Source organism: Chiroxiphia lanceolata, chromosome 5 (genome assembly GCF_009829145.1).
Source record: "Chiroxiphia lanceolata isolate bChiLan1 chromosome 5, bChiLan1.pri, whole genome shotgun sequence".
NCBI lineage: Eukaryota > Metazoa > Chordata > Aves > Passeriformes > Pipridae > Chiroxiphia > Chiroxiphia lanceolata.
The window spans coordinates 62,261,486-62,282,034 of record NC_045641.1 but is presented as its reverse complement, the minus strand read 5'-3'; the positions used below and the strand labels follow the sequence as shown (position 1 = coordinate 62,282,034).

General features: G+C 46.9%; 1 protein-coding gene across 1 annotated transcript in view; it reads left to right on the top strand.

Annotated features, from left to right (window-relative positions):
* Positions 1–20,549, top strand: part of CACNA2D4 (calcium voltage-gated channel auxiliary subunit alpha2delta 4) — a 129,028-nt gene that overhangs the window by 53,077 nt on the left and 55,402 nt on the right. Inside the window, exons 23-26 of the mRNA XM_032688544.1 lie at positions 873–966; positions 1,905–2,000; positions 4,126–4,253; positions 7,602–7,682. Coding sequence (XP_032544435.1) covers positions 873–966; positions 1,905–2,000; positions 4,126–4,253; positions 7,602–7,682 — 399 coding nt within the window. The remainder of the gene's footprint in view (positions 1–872; positions 967–1,904; positions 2,001–4,125; positions 4,254–7,601; positions 7,683–20,549) is intronic.

Sequence of the window (20,549 nt, the reverse complement as noted above, 5' to 3'; positions counted from 1 at the left end):
CAAAGAAATGGGGTTTGGGGATAAGTCATTTAGCACATGACGATATTTTGAACTTTCCTAATCACTTCTTAGTTCCAAAGTGGATTAGACTGGTGGCCTGGACTGGCTTGAGCACCTGGTGGAAACCAGGACAGAACAGTGTTTTGTGAGACTTACAGGAAGGAAGGAGGGCTAACAGAGAAGCTGGTGAGCACAGGAACAGAGTAGAGGCCATAAAGAAGTCACTAGGGGTTTTGAAGGAAGCTTCTTGAGTGGAACGTGGTGGCTGGTATCCTCTCAATGGGATACCCAGAAGAAAAGTCAAGGCAGGGGTTTGAGGCAGTGGCCTGTTCATTAAAGGAGATGGTTGAGTGAAGGTCTAATGAGTAACTTCATTTGAAAGCCTCTCACTTGCCCATACTTGTTTGGGCACCACCCTTCCACCAAGTTTGCAGGGGAACTGGTCTGATGATTTTGAATATTAGGAAGAAATTCTTCACAGAAATGATGATTAGAAATTGGAATGGGCTGCCCAGGGAGGTGGTGGAGTCACCATCCTTGGAGGTGTTTAGGAAAGACTGGACATGGCACTCAGTGCCATGGTCTGGTTGACAAGGTGATGATCCGTCATGGGTTGGACTTGATGACCTCAGAGGTCTTTTCCAACATAATTGATTCTGTGATTCTGTGATCTTGGCAGTAACATCTGTTCCTGTGCTCTCCACCATCCAGGGGGGTAGGTCCTCTTCTCTGCCCTGTGATGGGAGGTCTCCTTTTGTGCCACATTTCTCCATTTTCCTGGCCCGATAGATGTTCCTTACCAAGGGACTCTCTAAAACACCCAGGTGGGAACATGTCTTTCTTTCCTGATTTTTGTTCTCCCTCTTTCTCAGGTGATGAGGAGTTGGTCCAGGAAGTGCTGTTTGATGCAGTGGTCACTGCACCCATGGAGGCCTACTGGACTACATTAGCCCTCAATATGTCCATGTAAGTGTATGAGAAGTAAATATGGATAGAACACCATTGAAGAGGCATCTTCAGAGTATATGGCCTTAGGCAGTGCCTGAAACAGTCACAGAGCCTTGCACAGCATACAAGAAGCTCAAAAAGCTGATAGAAATAGCTCAATAGCTTTAGAAATAACCCAAAAAGTGTCTCTCAGGAGGGAACTCCAGTAGGCTGGGCCTCCTTGGGACAGCCTTTAGTTTGGTGAGGGATTTTTTTAGGGAAGAAAAGGTACTTTGGTCTTGTCTCTATTGGTGATGCCTTCAGATTGAGCCTCGGGAAGGTAGTTGACAGGCTGGCTTCACCAAACAACTTTCTACTTTATTATTTCCAGTGATGTACCTGTTGCTTGTAGTATCTTGTATCATGTCACACAGATCTTCTTTCAGCAGACAATATGTTGCTTACACAGATATGTGGCCACGGAGCTCCTGTTTTGGTTACTGGTATCCCTACCACTAACAGAGGTTGAGCCAGTGACAATCATGTTAGGATACCCACCCATTTATCAGTACACCCTTAAACAGCTCCACCAACACACTCTCTTCAGAGACATTCTGCTATGCTGCCCATCCTCTGCATCCCTGATCCAGCCATTCTCTCTCTGCAGTTCCTCTCCTTCACTTCAGCCTCAGGGTAGCCTGGAGCAGGGTTAGCAGGGGGAGAGGAGCTTGTGATCTACTTAAAAGGAATGAAATGAGCAAACTTCAAAGGTGTGAACCTAAGTACAAGTCTTAAGCCTGCCAATTGTTAGCCAGCAACCGCCTGTTGCCATTAGCAGGGAGGAACCACTGTCACCCCTGGTGTAAATGGGTTATGTTGCAAATTAACCATGTCTTCAGGTGTGGCTTCCAGTTTGAAAGGCTCCCCACCCTGGGGCAAGGGTGTTTTGCTACTGCCTGTGTGTTTCTGTTCCACAGGGACACTGAGGCAGGTGTTGAGATGGCTTTTCTGGGCACTCGGGCTGGACTCATGAGGAGTGCTCTCTATGTGGGCTCTGAGAAAATTTCCAACAGGTAAGTCCCTAAACTGATTAAGGGGTTTCTCTCAGTGTCTCTGAAGGGGCAGCACGAAATCACCACCAGCCTTAGAAATGTATTTAGGGAGACAGAAACAGAATGGAAACAACACCTTGACAGTATTGGTGCTGATTTGGAGAGTCAGGTTAGGGGGCCTTTGTCTTCCTCTGGTCCTTTCAAGTTTTTCTTAAAATACTGTCCCAAAGTGCATTCATTTAAATGGAAACCTTCAATCATTCCTGACTTCAGTCAGTCAATGCAGAAAATGCCCACAGTTACCACATATCCTCAGGACCATTTTGCAGTGCAAAGGCTCTCTGCACTCCAGTGCCCCGGTAACATTCCAGCTTGGCTATGTTTGATCTTTCTGTCTCAATTCCTCTCCCACATTTATTCTGTTCTGCCTCCTCCATTGCCCACATCACACCAGCATCCCAGTGCCTTCCAGTGAGGCATTAAGTGATGTGACTGACATCTGTCACATACAATTCGTTCTCTTGTCCTCTCCCTCAAGGCAAAAGCGTGTGTTCAGTGGAGGGTTTTGACATGGAAAGGGTATAGTTTGCATTCTGTTGCACTTTGAATATGCAGGCTGGTGCACGCTGCTGTAAGAAAGGACAGGTCACAGAGGCACACCAGCAGATGGAACAGAAGGGGACCATGTTCATGGTGGTCATTAACTTCTTGGCAACTGTTTCACCGTCCCCAAGTTCCCCAAACATAAGTCCTACATTCAAGCTCTGCTGTGCCTGAAAGGTGACACCCCTCATGTTTTTTGAGGCAGTCTGAACAATTCAGAGTAATCAGTCTCTGGCAACAAGGGAGAAAACGCTGTGTGCTGCAGGAGGCTAATATGATGATTCCCTATCCCCCACTGCTCATCAGGAGCAGCATTCAATGCTTTCAAACAGCCGCAGTCACCACACTGCTGGGACAGAGCCCCACAGGAGGCGCTTCTGGAATCCCCTGAAAGGAAGGAACCATATAAATGAGTCATTATCATTACGTCAAAATATACAGAAGAACAAGAGCCTGAAAACAAAGGGATTTGCCAGCCAAGCCGTAGGGACCTCCAGGGAAACCAGTGACCTGATTTTCACGAGGTCTCTCCTGAGCATCCACTGTTTGTCTTGTCATGCCCCCAGGACGCATCTTCCTGCCTTCAGGAGCACCCCTTTGCTCAAGCACTTCAGTTCCTGCATCACATCATAGAATGTTAGGGGGTTGGAACGCACCTTAAAGATCAACTAGTCCCAAACCCTCTGCCATGGGCAGGGACACCTCCCACTAGACCAGGTTGCTCAGAGCTCCATCCAACCTGGCCTTGAACACTGCCGAGGTCAGGGCAACCACAACCTCCCTGGGCAACCTGTTCCAGTGTCTCACCACCTTCACAGTAAAAAATTACTTCCCAATACCCAACCTAAATTTCCTCTCTTTCAATTTGTACCCATTACTCCTTGTCCTATCACTACAGCTCCTAATGAAGGAGTATCTGTGGTCCCCTTCAGATACTGGAAGGTTGCTATGAGGTCTCCACTCTGAGAAAGGGACTCCTGAGGAGATCGGGATTTGGCTACAGCAGCACGACCTTACGCTTGGAGTGGTTTTGTTAGGAGACTGCCCAATCCCCCTTTCCTCACCTGCTCCCCATTCCCCTGCGGTAACTCACGGCCACACTCCAGCGCCACGTGCCTCCTCTCCCGCCCGCTCCCACCTTCCGCGCTTCACCTGTGGCACTCCCGGCCCTGCCCCTGCTCCCCGCGGGGTAACCCGCCCCGGCGGGGCAGGGGGATGCTCCTTCATCCCGCCCTTCCCGGGCTCCAAGCCGCAGGTCCCGGGAATCGGCGGCAGCACCGCGGGGCCGCTGCCGCGGGGCTCGGCCGGGCCAACAGCGGCACCTGGCGGCGGCACCGGGCCCGGGAGCAGCCGCCCCTCACGGTGAGGGAGAGCCCGGCACTGCCCCGGGGGGACACCGTGAGCCCCTTTCGCTCGGTCAGCCCCGGGCGGTGAGAGGAGGAGGGCGATGTGCCCAGCCCCGGGGGTCGCGCTGCGGTGCCCCCGAGGAGGGCACGCCCTCCAGCCCGTGAACAGCGGCCGCCCTGGGTTCTTCTCCCGGCAGGAAATTCCTGACACAGAAGGACAAGGAAAGTATCTTCACTATGGACCACTTCCCTCTGTGGTACCGCCGGGCGGCCGAGCACCCCCCCGGGAGCTTCATCTACAGCATTGTCTCGGAAGACGATTCAGGTAACCCCAGCCTGAACTCAGAGGAGAGAGAAAGAGAAAGCTTTTCACATCTTGCATCCCGCACCACGCCCATCCCGATGCCTTTATGGCTGCTTCCCTCCTAGTGGGAATTGCTAAGACCTGACCGCTGGGTGTTACCTTCACACCAGTGTAGAGGCACAGAGGTCGTGGCCGAGATACTGGTCAGAGCAGAAAGGTAAAGCTACAAGTTTTGGGGAAGGCAGTCAGGGCTGTGTAATGCAGAGTCACAGAGGAGGTGAAGGATACGTGGAAATGCAGGGCTTGGGTAGATGGAAAGATTTAGGGAGGTGGGAGTTGTGGGAACAGAAGTTACACGTGGAGCTGGAGAACACATGAAACGTGAGAAGGGAACAGGCAAGGTGTTGCAGAAGGAATGAGACACATAGGTGTGGCCAGGCTTGGGAGGGAACATCAGCTATACTGGATGACAGTAGCAGCTGGCACGGATGAGGGACCATCAGCACTCAGTCAGGAAGTCTAAGTTTAGAGGGTGTCATTTTTTCTATCACCACTTTCCATGGCAGGAATGGATGGGTTTGTTATGGAAGATAGCAGAGGAAAAGGGTGGGGGAGAGGCTTTTCCATAGCATTGGTGTCCTGCATCCTTCCTACTAGAATATAGCATCAATAAAGAAGTTCAAACACTCGAGGAAAGCAAGGAGTAGCTTTTCAATGTCTGTTGCTTAGGGTGTTGGTTCCTGTGAGTATGCAGGGCCAGCCAGGACCTCCTCAAAGGCTGGAAGAGAGCAGAAGAGCCTAAAAAGAAACAAACAAAACAAAATATTCATGTGAGACTCCTACGCAGAAAGCAGAAATCCCCTCTGTGCTCCTCCCTGGCCCCTAGCTCTTCATCTCTGTCATGGAGCTCGGCACTTTAGCTGTTAAAGCTTTTTGTGGTGCAGTGGTGGGAGGCTGGTGGGTGGGAAAGCAAGTAGCAAAGTGAAGAAAACCAGGCTTGAAGGCAAGAGATGAACCAGGATGTAAAGCGGGAGGGATGGAATGAGAAAATACTTGAAACCTCTCTCACAAGAGCCTCTCTCTGCCCAGCACCCTTAAATATCACTTAAAAGTCAAGTGTGGAGGGAGGGGGAGAGAAGGCAGGAAGGACCTTTTACTCCCCTGCATATGTCACAACATTTGCTCTTTGGAATAGAGCGTGGGTTAGAAAACCAGGCACTGACACCCTGTGGGACTTCCTAGGGCAGCCATTACCCACAGCAGTCACTCCTGGCTTAACACTTGGGTTGTGGTTTGCTGTGGCTTTCTTAGAAGTCATGGGTAGTTATGCATAAAGACAAAACAACACGTAGCAGCCACTAGTTTTTGTTTTACATGGCTATTGGTCAGAAGCTTCAATCAAGTCCAGAACCCCATTCACCTGGAAACCCTGCAGGCACATTGTAAGAAGTAGTATATGACCCTGAAGACCTTGTGCCTCAAACTCTAAGGGAGATTAGTAGTCTCTTTAGGGATGAGCAGCTGGGTTTAGAGGGACTGTGATCCATGAGATCACACAATATGCCTGAAAGAGCCAGGAAATAATACTCAGTGCTTCTGAGCCACAGGGGTTCACTGTAAAGGAAAGTCCAGGCCCTTCCTTGACATCCAATGAAGCAGGGCTGCCCTACCTTTTAGCCAAAATAGGCCACCCAGTTTCTTATTAAATTCTGTTAGATGCTGAAGTCCCCTTTTCATGTTTTCCACAATTCCCTGCCCAGTGACAAGAGGTTTTCATGGCTGATGGAATTCTAATCATATAAGAAGGAAAAGCACCAAGAGCTCCCTGCTGGGAAGGAAACCAGCAGGGAACAACTGCAGGTCATCAGAATACTTTATCCAGGGCTCCTCCTTCCAGTGTCCAAAAGTTCCAGAGATAAAAAGACATCAGGGAACCCTCTGCATGTCGGGTAGAACTGTTCTTGCAGCCCAGATCTCTCGTGTGTTGGATGAGATATTTTTTTCCAGAGGCACTAGAGGTATTTTGCTTCTTTGTCCCATCCGAGGAAGAACAAGACATTTGAGATTCAACATAAAGGCAGGATCATGCCCAAGGCACATGAGCATAAGTTGGCTCGGTAGTGTTTCACGAGGGTTTTCCTGTTTCTGACACCCTTGAGCAGGTTAATGAGGCTTTGGTCCAAAAATCAAAAAACAGTGAGTGCCTCCAGGCTAAACTGTGGTAGAATCTGAATTGTGCTATGGACGCACTGGGTACCACCTAGAATGATGAAAGCAGAAATGGAAAGCAGTAAGAAATGCTGGAGCTGTTGGGAAAGAAAGAATCCCTGATGCATCTGTCTAAGCAAGAGATTTCCATGCAACATGCAAGGAGGGAATCAGTTGCAGACCAGATCGATCATACTGACCTTTAAACTGTCCCCTGGCAGTTCCAAAAGAGGTGCCCCTGCTGAAGCTAATCTAATAACTTTAAAAAAAATACAGAAATGGGATCTGCCACATGGACAATTGCAGACTGAAACAACTGCAGTAACACAGGCAGAGGAGGTTGGGTTCAGTTGCTTAAGCCTATCCAGCCATGTTATTTTAAATGCCCTGTGGGAGCTGAGAGATCTACACAGGGCTGGCAGATGTGACACAGGACTTACAGGATGCTTAAAACAGCAGCTCAAAGATAATCGGGAGACCCTGGGGCATAACAGAGTTTGAAGTCCCAGAGGACCTTGTTTCTAAAATGGAGTGCACCCTGGAAGTACCTGGGAGTGCTTTGTCTGCCTCTGCAGTTTGTGGTGCTGGTCTGGCTTGGGTAACTGAGCTAGACATAAGCCCAGCCTTCACTGTGCAAGTGTTGTCAGAATTACATGTCCTGCTTCTCCTCTGTCTACAGAGTTTAGATGGTGCATTAAGCAGAACAGCTTTCTGGCCTAAGAGAGGCTCTACATGTCCAAAATCAAGGAGGCCAATCCTTTACATTTTATCTTAGAATCACGGAATGTTTGAGGCTGAAAGATCATCTCGTTCCACCCACCCTGCTAGGTGGTGTGTCTCTTGCAGGGACACCTTCCACTAGACCAGGTTGCTCTGAGCCTCATCCAGCCTGGCCTTGTACACTTCTTTTATGCTGAGGATGCTACTTTTATCATGAGACATCATCTAAAAGGCAAAAAAAAAATAAAATCTACTCATAGCCCGTTAACGTTTCTTATGTGTCTTGAAAGATGCAGCCCTCGAGACTCTGGGATATTTTAGAGTTGATACATGTGTACACACTGTCCTGGATGAGAAGATGTGTGAGCAAGCTGCTCCTGCTGCATTTTACTCCTCTCTGGTGGTGAGCCAACCAAGCCTGCTGTGTTTGTGTCTTGACAGAGGGAGGTGACCTACCGCAAGTGGTGACTGTGAGCACGGCTGTGTCCGTGTCTGTGGATGGGAAGATGGGGATTGCTGCAGGTAGGACATTCTGGTGTCTCTTTTTATCTTGAATGAAACAGTTGCATTTTTGTATGGAGTGTGGGAGCTGAGAGCTCTTAGCTTGTCATTCAAGGGAAGTGATGGGAGCCACAATAGATTGTGATGTTGAAAACCAGGCTCAACAGAGAATAATAGAGCAGGTACTGAATGGCTGACAGGCTTCTGAAAGGGGAACTGGCTGTTTGAAAGGAAACTTCCCATTGTCAGTGCTGGTGAATTTGTGGATTGAGACTCTTTCTCTGGAGCACAAGTAGGTTGAGAGGTCCGTGCAGGTTTAAGACTCTTTGCAGGAGACACTTTTGGCTTTGGAAAAGCATCATGTTCATGCATCTCCACTGTTATCTCGGCTGAAAAATGAAGTTTTGCTGGTGGAATGGATGTGTTGCTAGATCTCCAACTCAGACCTATAGATTGCCAAACTTACTGTTGTATCTGAGCTTTAAACTCCTTTTGGCAGACCTTCACTAGACTCTGTATCTACTTTTGGAAAATTCGTACAGCACGTTATTTCCGGCAGAACCCCAAAGCTTTTGAAGATTTACCATTTTCTGTATTAATTGCTTCAAGCCTTTGTGGAAGTACAGTAAACTCACAAGTGAAACAGAGCACCCATTTAACAAAGAAAAATCAACATAAATCAATAACACTGGTGTCATACCCAACTTAAACGCTGGGCATAGGAGTATTGGGGTAAGAGAAGATGTAGTTCTTACCCCAAGTTTTTTTTAGAACCTGGAAGTGTTGACCAAGGGAAGAGGTTGATGGAACAGGTAATGGAGTAATTATCACTAGAAATACGCTGTGATGCAAAGCTTCTTGTGAAAGAATGGTTGGTGTTAATGCAACTTTGTATGGTGGAAGGAATGACTGATGGAACAGATACCAAACAGCAACTTTCTTATAGTTATATGTAGTTATATATATATATATATATCCAGTAGAGAGAAGGCCATACAGCAGATACCTTCAGATCAAAAAGCCTGATATTGCTTTTGCCTAGGCTGAGTAGTATACAGGGAATGATCTTCAGTACTACTACTAGTCAGTGAAACTGTGGCAATTTAACTTCATCTGATGAAGTGTTCCTTAATTCCCAGGCTTCCAGTAAGTTCTAGCTGAGAGTGGTACTCTTTAAATATCACCTGGGCATTAAGAAAGTACTTATAAGCTGAAGGAAGGGTGTTATGAAATAGCACTTTTCACTAATAAACCACCATGTTAAGCCCAAAACCAGAAAATTGTTATGAAGTTTCTCCAGAGATACCTGTAAAATAGAGATGGTTTCAGCAAAGTTCACGTTAATAGGTGCTTGGATCATAGAAACTGCTCCCCAAACTTCTACTAGCTGGCACTGTTATACCCAGCAGAGAAAGAAAAGAGCATTGAAACTGTACCAAGGGTCCCTGTGCAGCACTGGAGCATTTTTCTAAACCGTAATTAAGGAGGACAAAAAATATTTTAAAAAAAAGACCATGTGTTCTTCATGGTCCTTTTGCTTCCCTTCCCTGACCTGTGAGTTAGAGCAGAGGCACAGCAGCAGTTCATCTGGCACTCAGTATAAGTACAGGGAAGGAAACTTCTTGGTGGAAGCGCTGGAGCAAGAACAAGTGGCAGGAGGATCTGCCCCTGACAGAGCCATTTCTCTTCTGTCAGCAGCACTTTTCACAACCCCTGTGGAGATTTCCACCCACTCACTTATGCTGCATATTGAATTGACTGACTGTGTGGACATGCTGTGAAGGGGCAGGATCCTTTGCAGAAGGTGGAAAGAACAGCAGAGGATAGGGAAACAAATCATGTTAAAACAACAACAATAAGGTAGAAAATCTGTCATTTATGGAAATGATACAGAACAAACCAGTGTTCTCAGCTGGCAACCACAAAAGTTGAGACACAGAAATGAATTTTCAGTTGTTTTCGTCCCTTAAAGGTACCATGGTCCCTGTCACTAAAGGCCCATTAGGTGACCTGACCACAAACATCTTCTGTTCTCACACATGGTGTGTGTTCTTCATTCCTGGTTTCTTATGCTTTGATGAAAACTACCCATCTTTCATCCATGGTGTGGGCTCAATGGCAGCATCCAGACAATTACTTTCTCCCAAAGGGTCCAAAGTCCTTCCTCCCCCCCTTGACTTCAGCAGGAGTGCCAGGGTTTGCTGAGATATGACCCATCTGCTGGTTTGGGTGTCAGCTTACATCATGTTTTGGGGGTTTCAGAGAGGAAAAAGGTGTTTTGTCTATATTACCCTTTGCTTTGTTTCCAGCAGTGACTAGGTTCATCATCTGAGTCTTTCATACTAGAAGTCATTAAAAAAAAGGACAATAACTGTGGTCACACTACTTATTGAAATACTATTTTTTATTGAGGATGTCAGCTTTGAGAGTAAGGATGTAGGTCTCACTTCATCTCCCCTCACACTAATATTCTGAGTGGCTAGATCCTGATTCTAGGGGACTTCATCCTACAGCAGTGTCTCCAGCTCAATTATGCTGGGCTGTGCTGCAATACCATCCTGAGTACAGGAGAGAGGTAAGGGAAGGGGAAACACAACAAGAGGCAATCAGAGCAGAATGGAATGCAGATTGTTGTTATTATTATTATTGTTATTCTGATGGCATCAGCCCTCAGTGGGATTGATGCTGCATTCATTTAGGGTTATGATGCTAGCAGAAGTTTGGTACCCAGAACTGGTTCCCAGAAAGCCAAATATCTGGGTAGACTTGTAGTTTCTGAATAAATGCAGTCACAGTTCTATAGAAGGGAAACAACAGAGACTTTTTAAGTGCCCCTATAAAAGAACAAGTGGTATGAACTGGCCTGTCATTCTGCCAGTGATCATTACTGTCACTTGTTTGACTTGATAGTGCTTGAGAGGATTTGTAAGCACTTTGAAATGTTCACTATGCATGTAGTGAAAAATTAAGCTCCAGGATTTACAGCCATGCCCGTGGGGAGGGAGCACCCTCAGTGTCCCCGTGGGGAGAACATCAGTGGTGGAGTGTTGGGCCCCTTTTCTTCTGGCAGATGAATGTCAGTCCCCAGCCAAGGCAGAGTAAGGCAAACTGGTAAAATCAAATCTCCAGGCAGATGACACAGGTCTGGGTGCTGTCAGGGAGTTGAGGGAGCAGTCAGATGGGATTAGAGAGTAGCCAGTCTAGAGGGCTGAGAGAAGGGATGGAGGAGAGAATACAAGGGCCTCCTTACTCCCATTTCAATCTGGTTTAGCTCAGTGGGAAATCCCAGAATGATCTGAGGGATGTCAAGGCTGCTTCTCTTGCCTTTAGAGATGCTACTCCACACAAGGACAGGTGGGGAGGTGGCCAAATTCAGGAGAGAAAAGCAGTGTCCTCTACCCTGCCCTACCCTTTCCCCTTTTCACTCATCCCTCTCCTTCCCCCGTGGGCCAATCCTGGGGCACAAGGTGGGTGCACAAAGGGTATGGGCAAATTTCTTGGAGGACATGGTGGAGCCAAGGCAGAGTCCACTTGTGTGAGCTGAGTTGGTGTGGCCTCTTGGGTGGGAAGCCACACAGGGAAACCTACCCCTGGCTTGACTATATACCCATTTCTTGGAATTAATAATATCTACCTGCTATGTTGTGCTTTACCACTTCAAAGCTTTATGCAAACATTAAGTAATGCCTGGATGATTAATTATAATTAACGAGAAGGCAGCTATTCTACTGGGATGTCAGTCCAGAACCTTTCACGCACACTAACGTTGTTGGAAATGAGAAATAAGGCATGGTGATGGCACCCTCCCCAAGCCATCTCCTGCCCCAGATAGCACTGTCATCTGCTCCCTCCCGTGAGTCAGTAGCCCGGGGCTTCCTGGTCCTCGGGGTGCAAGGCAGAAATCACATGTAGTTGCTGACAGAAGCTTTTAGTGATTTAAAGCCCCGGTGAAACTGCTGGAATGTGCACAGGAGTTCAGCTGTCACTCTGGGCTGTGCATGACGTCTCTTTCATTGCCTGACCTTCTTGCTGTTCGACTTACGTGGCTTTCAGCTGGCTGCCAGTCCCAGCAGGGGCAGGTAGGGGTTTCTTTCCATTAGGTTCCTGACCATGGTTGTCAGGTTTCAGGGATGGGAAACGGACGATGGGGCATGCAAAGGCTCCGTGGTGCCCAATAAAAACAGTCCAAATGGGCACTTGGGAGATGCAGGTTCATTTTATACAACACTTAGCTCCTCTGTTTATATTGAAAGTTACTGTTCTTAGCAGCAGTGATTGGAACACGGTGAAATCATTATCCCCTGACACCAACAGTATATACAGATGTATTTGGGGAGAGCTCTAGGCAAGCTCAAACAAGGGCCAGAGAAGAGAAATATTGTCTCTATTCTAAAGAGAGAGTTTTGGGACACTGAGTTATTAAGACCAGTATTTTTGGAAGAGCTCTGTACTCACAGCAGGAACAGACTGAAAAAGCCAAAAAAAACCCAAAAAAACCCCAAACTTATGGTTTTTTCCAGAGATATTTGAAAACAATCAGTCTGAAAAATAGATAATGGGAAGTTATTTTGCCAATTTACCACTGGTTAATATTCCACCTCTATCATTCTGACAGAAGCTCTTCATTTGAAAAGCGATTCCTGGCCAGCGTGATGTCTCTTCCTTGGTCCCCAATTTTGGATACCTGCTGTCTGTTACCAGCAAGCAGGGACAGGAGCTGCAGGTGGCTTTTTCAGCAGTTCTGTTGCTGTGGCATCTTTTCAAACTAATCTACACACAATTCTATATTCCTACAGTTTTGTTGCTTGGATGGATAAAACATTTCAACCTTCTCTCTAGAAAGTGACAGTTGCTTCCATAGAAGCTGCTAAAAGGCATGGAAATAAGCTATAATAGCATAAGCATATTTTACATTGGAATAGCTGCATCTTAGCTAGAGAATTAAATTTATTTCACTGGTCTGGTTCAGAAACCAGCAGAAAGTTACCCATACAAAACTTGAAGGCAGCCGACCTCTTGAGTGTGTGCTGCAGTATTCAGAAGGAATGCTGTCCCTCTTTTGATGCTGAAGGTTGTGCCTAAGTTGTCCCAGTGCAGAGACTTCTGTCAGCTCTTGAGGCATCACCAGGTGCCTTTATGGAAATCGCAGTCCCCCCGCATCCAGTGGTAGGATGGATAAAAAGAAGGAAGATTCAACTCATTTTTAGCCCATCACCTGCTATGTTTGGTTTCTGTCTGATGTCAGCCCCTTCTGGCAATCCCCGAAGCACAAACAGTTTCTCACTCATCCCTTTGATCTGACAAAATGAGAGACATCTGAAGGGGCCGTGCCCTGGCACTGAGTCATAGGAAATGTTGGGGCACTGCAAGGCAGAAATGCTGATGGTTTTAGTGCCAGCAGCAGCCGTGCCATCTCCACCTCTCAGGATACCTGTCTGGGGCACATTTGGCTGGTCTGAGGGTAGAGCAAGTAGTTCATGGGCCACAGTATCCATTACATACTGCCATTGGAGTGCCAAGACCAGTGTTTCTTACACTCTTCATCTACCCATCTACCTGCCATCCATTGAGTTCTGCTTCTGTACTGAGCCTTGGGGGAGAGACCTGTAAGCATACAGGCTGCTTTTCGGGGCATTTCTGGGGCAAACACAAGCTGATCTATGAGCCAGACAAAAGTGAGGTGGTTGCATTGTTTTGCACTGGCTCTGATATTACAAACTTTGCCTTTCACCAGGGTTTGGTGTAGGTGCTGGGGCCACATGGTTCCCTGTTCAGAGCTGATTATCCTCCAGCCATGTCAATGAACAAACAGAAAGAGCAAGCATCTGCCTACAGAACTCCAAATAGATGTCTTCATGCATAGACAGTAGCTGGCAACAAGAGGGGAAACTAAGATGATTTTATCCTCAAAAGAATGCTAAAAATAGGCATGTGAGACATCTTCCATAGTTTTCTGTTCACCCTGGCTGGACCTCAGCAATTTCCGTTTCTTCCGTGGTGTATCTGCCATCTGCACAGGCTGTAAGATCTTCAGTACAGGAATGATGCCTCCTCCCTGTGTGTGCAGACATTGCCTTTTGCCTTGGGAGGAGTCCTTGTCTGGGGAACAAGTGAAGAGAATAGCCAATTCTGTAGAATAAATATTTCCTTCTAGTCCCTGCTGAGTGCCAGAGTTTGCACACTGTACCACTTACTGGGAAAAGAGCACTAAGTGACTGAGCCCTCTGTGCCTCAGCCCATGCAGGTGGTGCTTCACCCAGCACAGAGCAAATGCCCTCACTGTGGGTAGGTGCCTGGGCCCAGGCTCTGCCCTCACCAGCCCTTTCAGAGAATTTCCTCGATGGGACACCAAAACAAATTGGGGTTTTCTCTTGGTGGGGGTCTGGTGCGACCTCTCTCCAGCACATCCTCAGTCCTGCAGCCTGTTCCAGGCTGGAGCTCCAGCCCAGGACCCTGTTCTTGCCTGTGCGTAGCAGGAATCTTCTAGCCTGAGGTTATCCATCACCACTGCCTCTACAGCTCCTCTGATTGCCATGGTTGTCACTCTTGAAGGGAAAAGAGCCCTTGACACCAGCTCAGGAGAGACTTGCATATAGCTGGATTTTTTAGATTGGCACCCGGCGCCTTTGCCATGTTTCCTTTGCTTGCAAATTATTTGATATCATTTTAATTCTGAGCCGAATTAGAGCAGTGCACGGGTTGCCATAGCAACCATTTCCTTGTGCCTTTTGGTCTGACTCATTGCAGACAATTACTCTTGCGCTCCAGGATTCACAGATGTGATAGGAGAAGAATCATGTGCTGGGCTTTCAACTTTTTTTACTTTTAATTTCCTTCCCAGCCTCTCTCCCATTAACTCCTGCATAACCAGCATGAGCAGGGACCTGTATCTCTGCCCAGGGCCACATGGGCCCGAGGGAGCACACTGCAAGTGGAGTATGTGTAGATGCACAATGTTTGAGGGGATTTGTGCATACCTGTGTGTATTTATATACATAAACAGTTTCTCTGCAGTCTGGGGCTTGGGATACCTGTCTGAATGTCTGATTAGGGATGTGCACAGATATTTATACCCACGGAGCGATTTGCACTTATTTCTGTCTGTGGTGGGGCTACGTGCTCACACGTGTTTTCTGTGTGTGCACACGGGTATGGACGTGATTAATCCCTGTGGACATGGAATTTTACCCACTGTGCAGGGTCTACCAACATACACTGAGTGTTTAGGGGGACTGACAAAGTGCGAGGGGCACAAACGGTCCAGGACCTTCCATTTGGAGCTGTGCGGAGATTCAAATGTCAAGAAAGTGGCACTGACACCTCTGACCAAGCAGGGTCCACACCTAAATCCCTGTGTGAATTCAAGGACAGTACTTTACCTTGCTCACACCTGTCCCCCCAACAGCCTGTGTCTGTGCACCTAAAGTCCATGGAGTAAAGCAGAGTCATCCATGCAAGGACTGCAGCCTTAGCACAGGTATAATCGATGTCATGAGCTGTATTAGGACCTACAGCTCATCAGAGGAGCAAAGTCACGTGAGAAGATGCTGAAAAGGATCACACAAGCATATGTGATCATAAATACGAACAGAAGCAGTCTGTAGATGCAGGGATGAAGGTGGCAAATATCACAGCAGAGGAGGTTATAGGAAATGTCTGGTAAGATGGTTTAGCTGAAGTTCAGCCAAGGCACAAGCAGACAAGTTTTGCGGGGTGAGAACCACAGAAACTTAGCAGATCTAAGTGAAGCTCCAGTCTACTCCTAAGATACATTCTTTTTACCACCAAACTCAACCTGAATTCTTCTTCTTCTGCCCTACCTATCACCTAAGGCACAAATCTCCCCATCATAAGCCTATATTAAGGGACTCTGCCATCTCTTTCCCCTCACAAGACCTTTTTCTTCTCTTCCTTTCCCTTGCTGGGATGCAGAAACCCCACTCCTAGGATCACAGGATAATTCTGGTCAGAAGGCACCTCTTCAGGTCTCTAGCCACCCTTCTGCTCAAAGCAGGGTCAACTGTGAAGCCGAACCAATTTGCTTAGAGCTTCATCACACGAAGAGTCCCAGTTCCTCCCTAGTGCTCTTGCACTGTGCTCTCCCTGGCTGCACCATGCAGAGGCTCTACTGACAGCATTCCCTTTCTCCCTGTCCTTGTGCTGTGTGAGGACTATCAACAGCTCTTCATTGCCCGCTGGGAGCTGTGGAGGGGCTGAAGGCAAGGTGGTTTGCAGTGTGTATGGGACCAGTGTTGGATGCTGAGGCAGGGACCATGTGAGAGGAGAGGAAAGAGCAGAAGGTAGATGTCCTGCTTCTGCATATGGGAGAGCCCTTGTCTGGAAGCCCTGGGGAGTTCCAGGCTTTCCCAAGGCAGGGAGGAGAGGTTGTGTGTGCAGGAGATAGGCAAGGTGTGGACTACACTGCTACCCAGAGTGTGTGGAGGGTGTTCTGCTGCTGGCTCTCTACACTGCTTTCACAGGCAGCAGCGCAAAGTCTGGAGTGTGGGGAGGGAGCAATTGAGCTTTTGGGGATGGTGTGAAGCCCTCATTTCTGTAGAGAGCCCGATTCTCTTGCCCTCCATCTGTCTACCACCACAAGCAACTGCTTAGGCTGCTTATGCTGGCCCTGCAGAGAGCCCGCGTGGAATGGAAAAAGAACAGACAGCAAAGAAGATTGCCTTGCCTCGCCTTGCCCCTGCCCTGCCTTGACCTGCCCTGCCCCCTTTTAGGGGTCAGAAAATATAGGGATAAAGTGCAGATTGCTTACAAATCAAGCTAAGTTAGACCTTGCAAAGCAAGTTAAAACAAAGAGCAGAAGATCCTTCAGCTATTTGAAAAGGAAAAAAAAAGGAGAAGAAGAAGTAGAGCCATTTCTGACAATAAGAGCGCAGTTGAGATCAAGGAGTCTATAGTTTGAGCCAAAACCCAAGAGAACTCTGTGCCCAAGTTATTGATAAAGACAGAAATGTCGTCTTTGGGGAAAGAAACAAGCTGACTACCATGAATAAGCAGCTCAAGCTGCTTAGTGCACTCACAGTGCTGGGCCTGGGTGCTCTCTGGCCCTGGGAGCGCTGGCACGTGAAAACACAGGCTTATAGCAGAGGGCTTTTTTCAACTCTGCCCACAGTGGTGACTCCATGCAGCCTGGAAAAGTGAAAATTCAGCAGTTAGGATTAAGGAAGGGTGAGAAATAAGTTTGTCAGGCCTTTAAGTGTGACCTCTCTAATGTTTGTAGCACTTTAGAGGAGATCTTGAAGGAAAGTATAATTATTACCAAGCAGTTAGGGGAAAAGGGTTATCAATGCTGGATCATATCAGAGTAACCCAATAGCTTTCTTTCAGATGATTGTTTTCGTGGAAGGCAAAAGAAATTTCAAAAGCCTAATCTCTGTATTTCAGTAAAGCACTTGATATAGTGCCACACAAGAAACAATTAGTTAAACTGGAGAAGATAAGAAAGGCAGAGGAGTTTGTGAGGGGCAGGGAGGGAGAAGTTAATCTGGGAAGACAGCAGCAGCAAGATCACCTATCAAAGTCTAGCAAAAGGTTACTTGTTACGCTCCCTGTGCTCGCCCATGGGATTAGCCTTTGCTAATATTAACCTCAGACCCTATAGCTATAGATAATGAGGAAGTATCCTGATAATTCAACACTAGAAGGCATTGCTAATGCAGGGAAGGACCAGGACATCATAGAGAAAGCCTTATTTGACCTTGGCAGGAGTACCAGAAACAGAATGAATTTCAGTAGTGCGACAGACAAGGTCATATGCTTGACAACTAATAATAGAAATCTTCTGTAAGCTGGGAACTCTGTGAGATCTGGCAGGGAGCACAGCAAGCAGGACTAGAGGCAGTCCTTGTCTTCTGGGAACTGTTGGGCCAATTTTGCCAAGGCTCAGTGAGGATCCTCAGTGTAGGCTGTATTGCTCCCTGCTGCCCACATAAAATTCAGGGAACCTTTGTCATCTGCCAAGATGTGTCCTGAGATTCTTGCTGAAAGACAGCTGAGTAGACTCATTAGGTAAACATATCCTGAGAAAGCTCAGGAAAAAAATGCTGGGATGGTGGCATGGTGGTGAGTGAAAGTGTGATGTAGTTGTGGACAAAGCAAGTGCTGTTGTAGAAAGTACTTAGGGATGTTTTCCCAGTAGGGAAATGCATTGGCACTCCTACCCAAAGCCCTGTGAAACCTCCCCTCTAGTTTGTGTTACAGCTTTGGTCAAAGGAATACAGGCTGACACAGGAACAGGCAGGATGAAAAGATGATGAGAGGAAAGGGAAGTCTGACTCTGTGAGAGGAACCTGGGAACACCCAGCTTGTTTAACCACATGCAACCAAGCCAAAGCGGATAGGATTGCTGTAATAAATGCATCTTGGAGGAAACATTTAAACTAAAGCACATGGTTGTATGGAGATAGTGTAGTACAGATAGGCAATGAAAATATTTAGAGTGGAAAATTAGAAGAGGGTTTCTATCTGTTGGGGTAATGCATCTTTACCCAGAATCTGAGGTAAAAAGACAAATGGGTTTAAGCTGGAGCTTGAGAAGTCTGTAAAAAGGAGGTGGTGCCTTGAATAGAAAGAGCTGAGACCGTGTTAGTCTGCCAACCCTTCTCCATCACCAGGGAACAGGTGAAGTCCCTGGTCTCACCATGCCACAGTACAATAATAAGCAATGGACAAGGTGCAGGATGGTCACTCAAGGATGAGTGCAGCATTCCCTTTGGGCACAAGGATGGGCCTTCTTACCATCAAGTTCACACACTCCATGATTTTAGTCATGACTGAATAAAAACATGTTTGTTAATGCAGCTGAAAGCCCCAGCACAGAACCTGGAAGGCCAGAACGTAGGGGTGATCTAAACCCTTCTCTCAGTCTTTGACGGTGTGGTGGTTTCTCTTGATTGATTTAGGTATTGCAAATTAAAGAACTGTGAGTAGAGAAACCCCTGCTTATGACAACAAGCCCTTGAAAACCAGGTGGGGATGTGGGGGCTGGTGTGTTTTGTGGCAGCTGAGAAGCAACAGTTGAGCAGAGCAGAGAAGGGAGGATCTGAAAAGCAGCTGGTCAGAGGCACTCACTGAAAAGGGAATGATCAGTCACAAGAGGATGAAAATAAGGGGGAGAGAGAAATAATAATTGGGGAATCAAAAACATGTATGTCCAGTGGGAGAGATGTGAAAAACAATCATATGAGGCCCTGAGTGGATGAAAAAAGTGGAGAATGCTAGAAGGGGACCATCCTCTTAAATAGAGGGCTAGATTTTCTCTTGCTAAGAATTGCTTAAATCTGGAGGCTCTTGTATAGAATGCAGTGAATTTATACTACTATAAAGGTGGCTATGAGTGGGATCAGAACCAGTTATCCATAATCTGGCTTCCTCAAAATTACTAGTTAGGGGTTTGCCCTAGTATTTCCATATGACTCCACCTTTAAAGGAGGAACAATGTTCACACAGCCTAGTGAGTGGGCTGTGAGACATTGTTTGGTGGGCAGGAGTGGGGAAAGGTAATATTTATTATTTTATGGCAAAATCATGTCCAATACAGAGCACAGATATTCATGGATGAGAAGAATACTTCTGAAAGGAGGAGGAAAAACTGTAAATAGTGTGACAATAGGCTACAGTGTTGTCCCAGAGGTGAAGATATGTTTTGCAGGCAAAAGACTTAGTGAACTCAATCTGCTTTTTTTACCTAAAAGAAGACTGAGAGATGATTGGATTTAGAGCACAAAGTGCCTTCACGGGGAGAGGTGCTGGTTACTGAAGGTTTATTTTTTTAATCTAGGAGAGAGAAGCATAACAAAAAATGTGATGGAAACCAAATAAATTCAAATGAGTTAGTAAGCATGAATGCTAACAGTGAGCATGAATAGTTACTGTAGTAAGGTATGAAGGGAAACAGGATTTTTCCCTTTCTTGAATGTTTTTTAAATCAAAAGTAGATGCCTTTCTGGAAGATTCGACTTAGCTGCATGTAAACACTCACTGTTGGTCTTTCTACAGGATAACTTCTTTAATTTCTGTTTCATAAGCTAAACAGATTGAACTCTTTAAGCCTTTCACAGGAAGGCATTTTCTGCCACCCTCAAATAATGTTTGTGGTTCTTTTCCACACGATTTCCAAGTAGCGTGCAATACGCAGAAGGTCAGGCTGGATGATCTAAAGTCCCTTCTGGCCTTTATATTCTCTGAATCTCTGCCTCTGAATTCATTAATGTTTGCAAGCTCCCAGAGAGCTGCCAAAGGCAAGCACTATAGAAATGCAAAGCATTGTTGTTTCTCTGCATATTTCCCCTGAGCTTTATGCAGAGCTGGTTGAATATCTCAGGGTATGGTCTGTGCGTGTTGCCTCAAATGAAATACCTGCATCCCTTCGCTCCTTCGGCGCCCTTTGCGACTTGATTTTCTGCGGCTGTTGTAACAAAACAAGTTTATTCCCGAGTTAGGACACAGAAAAGGCAAATGTGAAGGGGCAGATCTCTGCTTGGAGCCCCGAGCAAAGAGTGGCACGTTGTTGTCCTGGCCCAGCAGCTCCATGCGGGGCAGAGTTATTCTTAGCATCGCGCTTTGCTTTCTCCTTGGCTCCAGGTGCCCTGCACATGGCGTCTGCCTGGCTGCAGCACAGCATAACAGTAGGAAGGACAGATCTGGCCCCTGTTGGTTGCTTTTCCCCCCATCCTCTGTGGGGAGAAAAGCTGTGGTTATGCTGCCTTGTCCCCAGATTTCCAGGGCTCCTACAGACGGGAAGAGCTCTCCGAAATGACACAGGGAATCTTTATTTACTTGCACTTCATTCTGTAACCATCCTCATTAGGGAATGCTTATTCTTTTGTTTATATTGTTCTTGGAGGGAGGGCTTTTTGGTCCTCAGAAATCCCA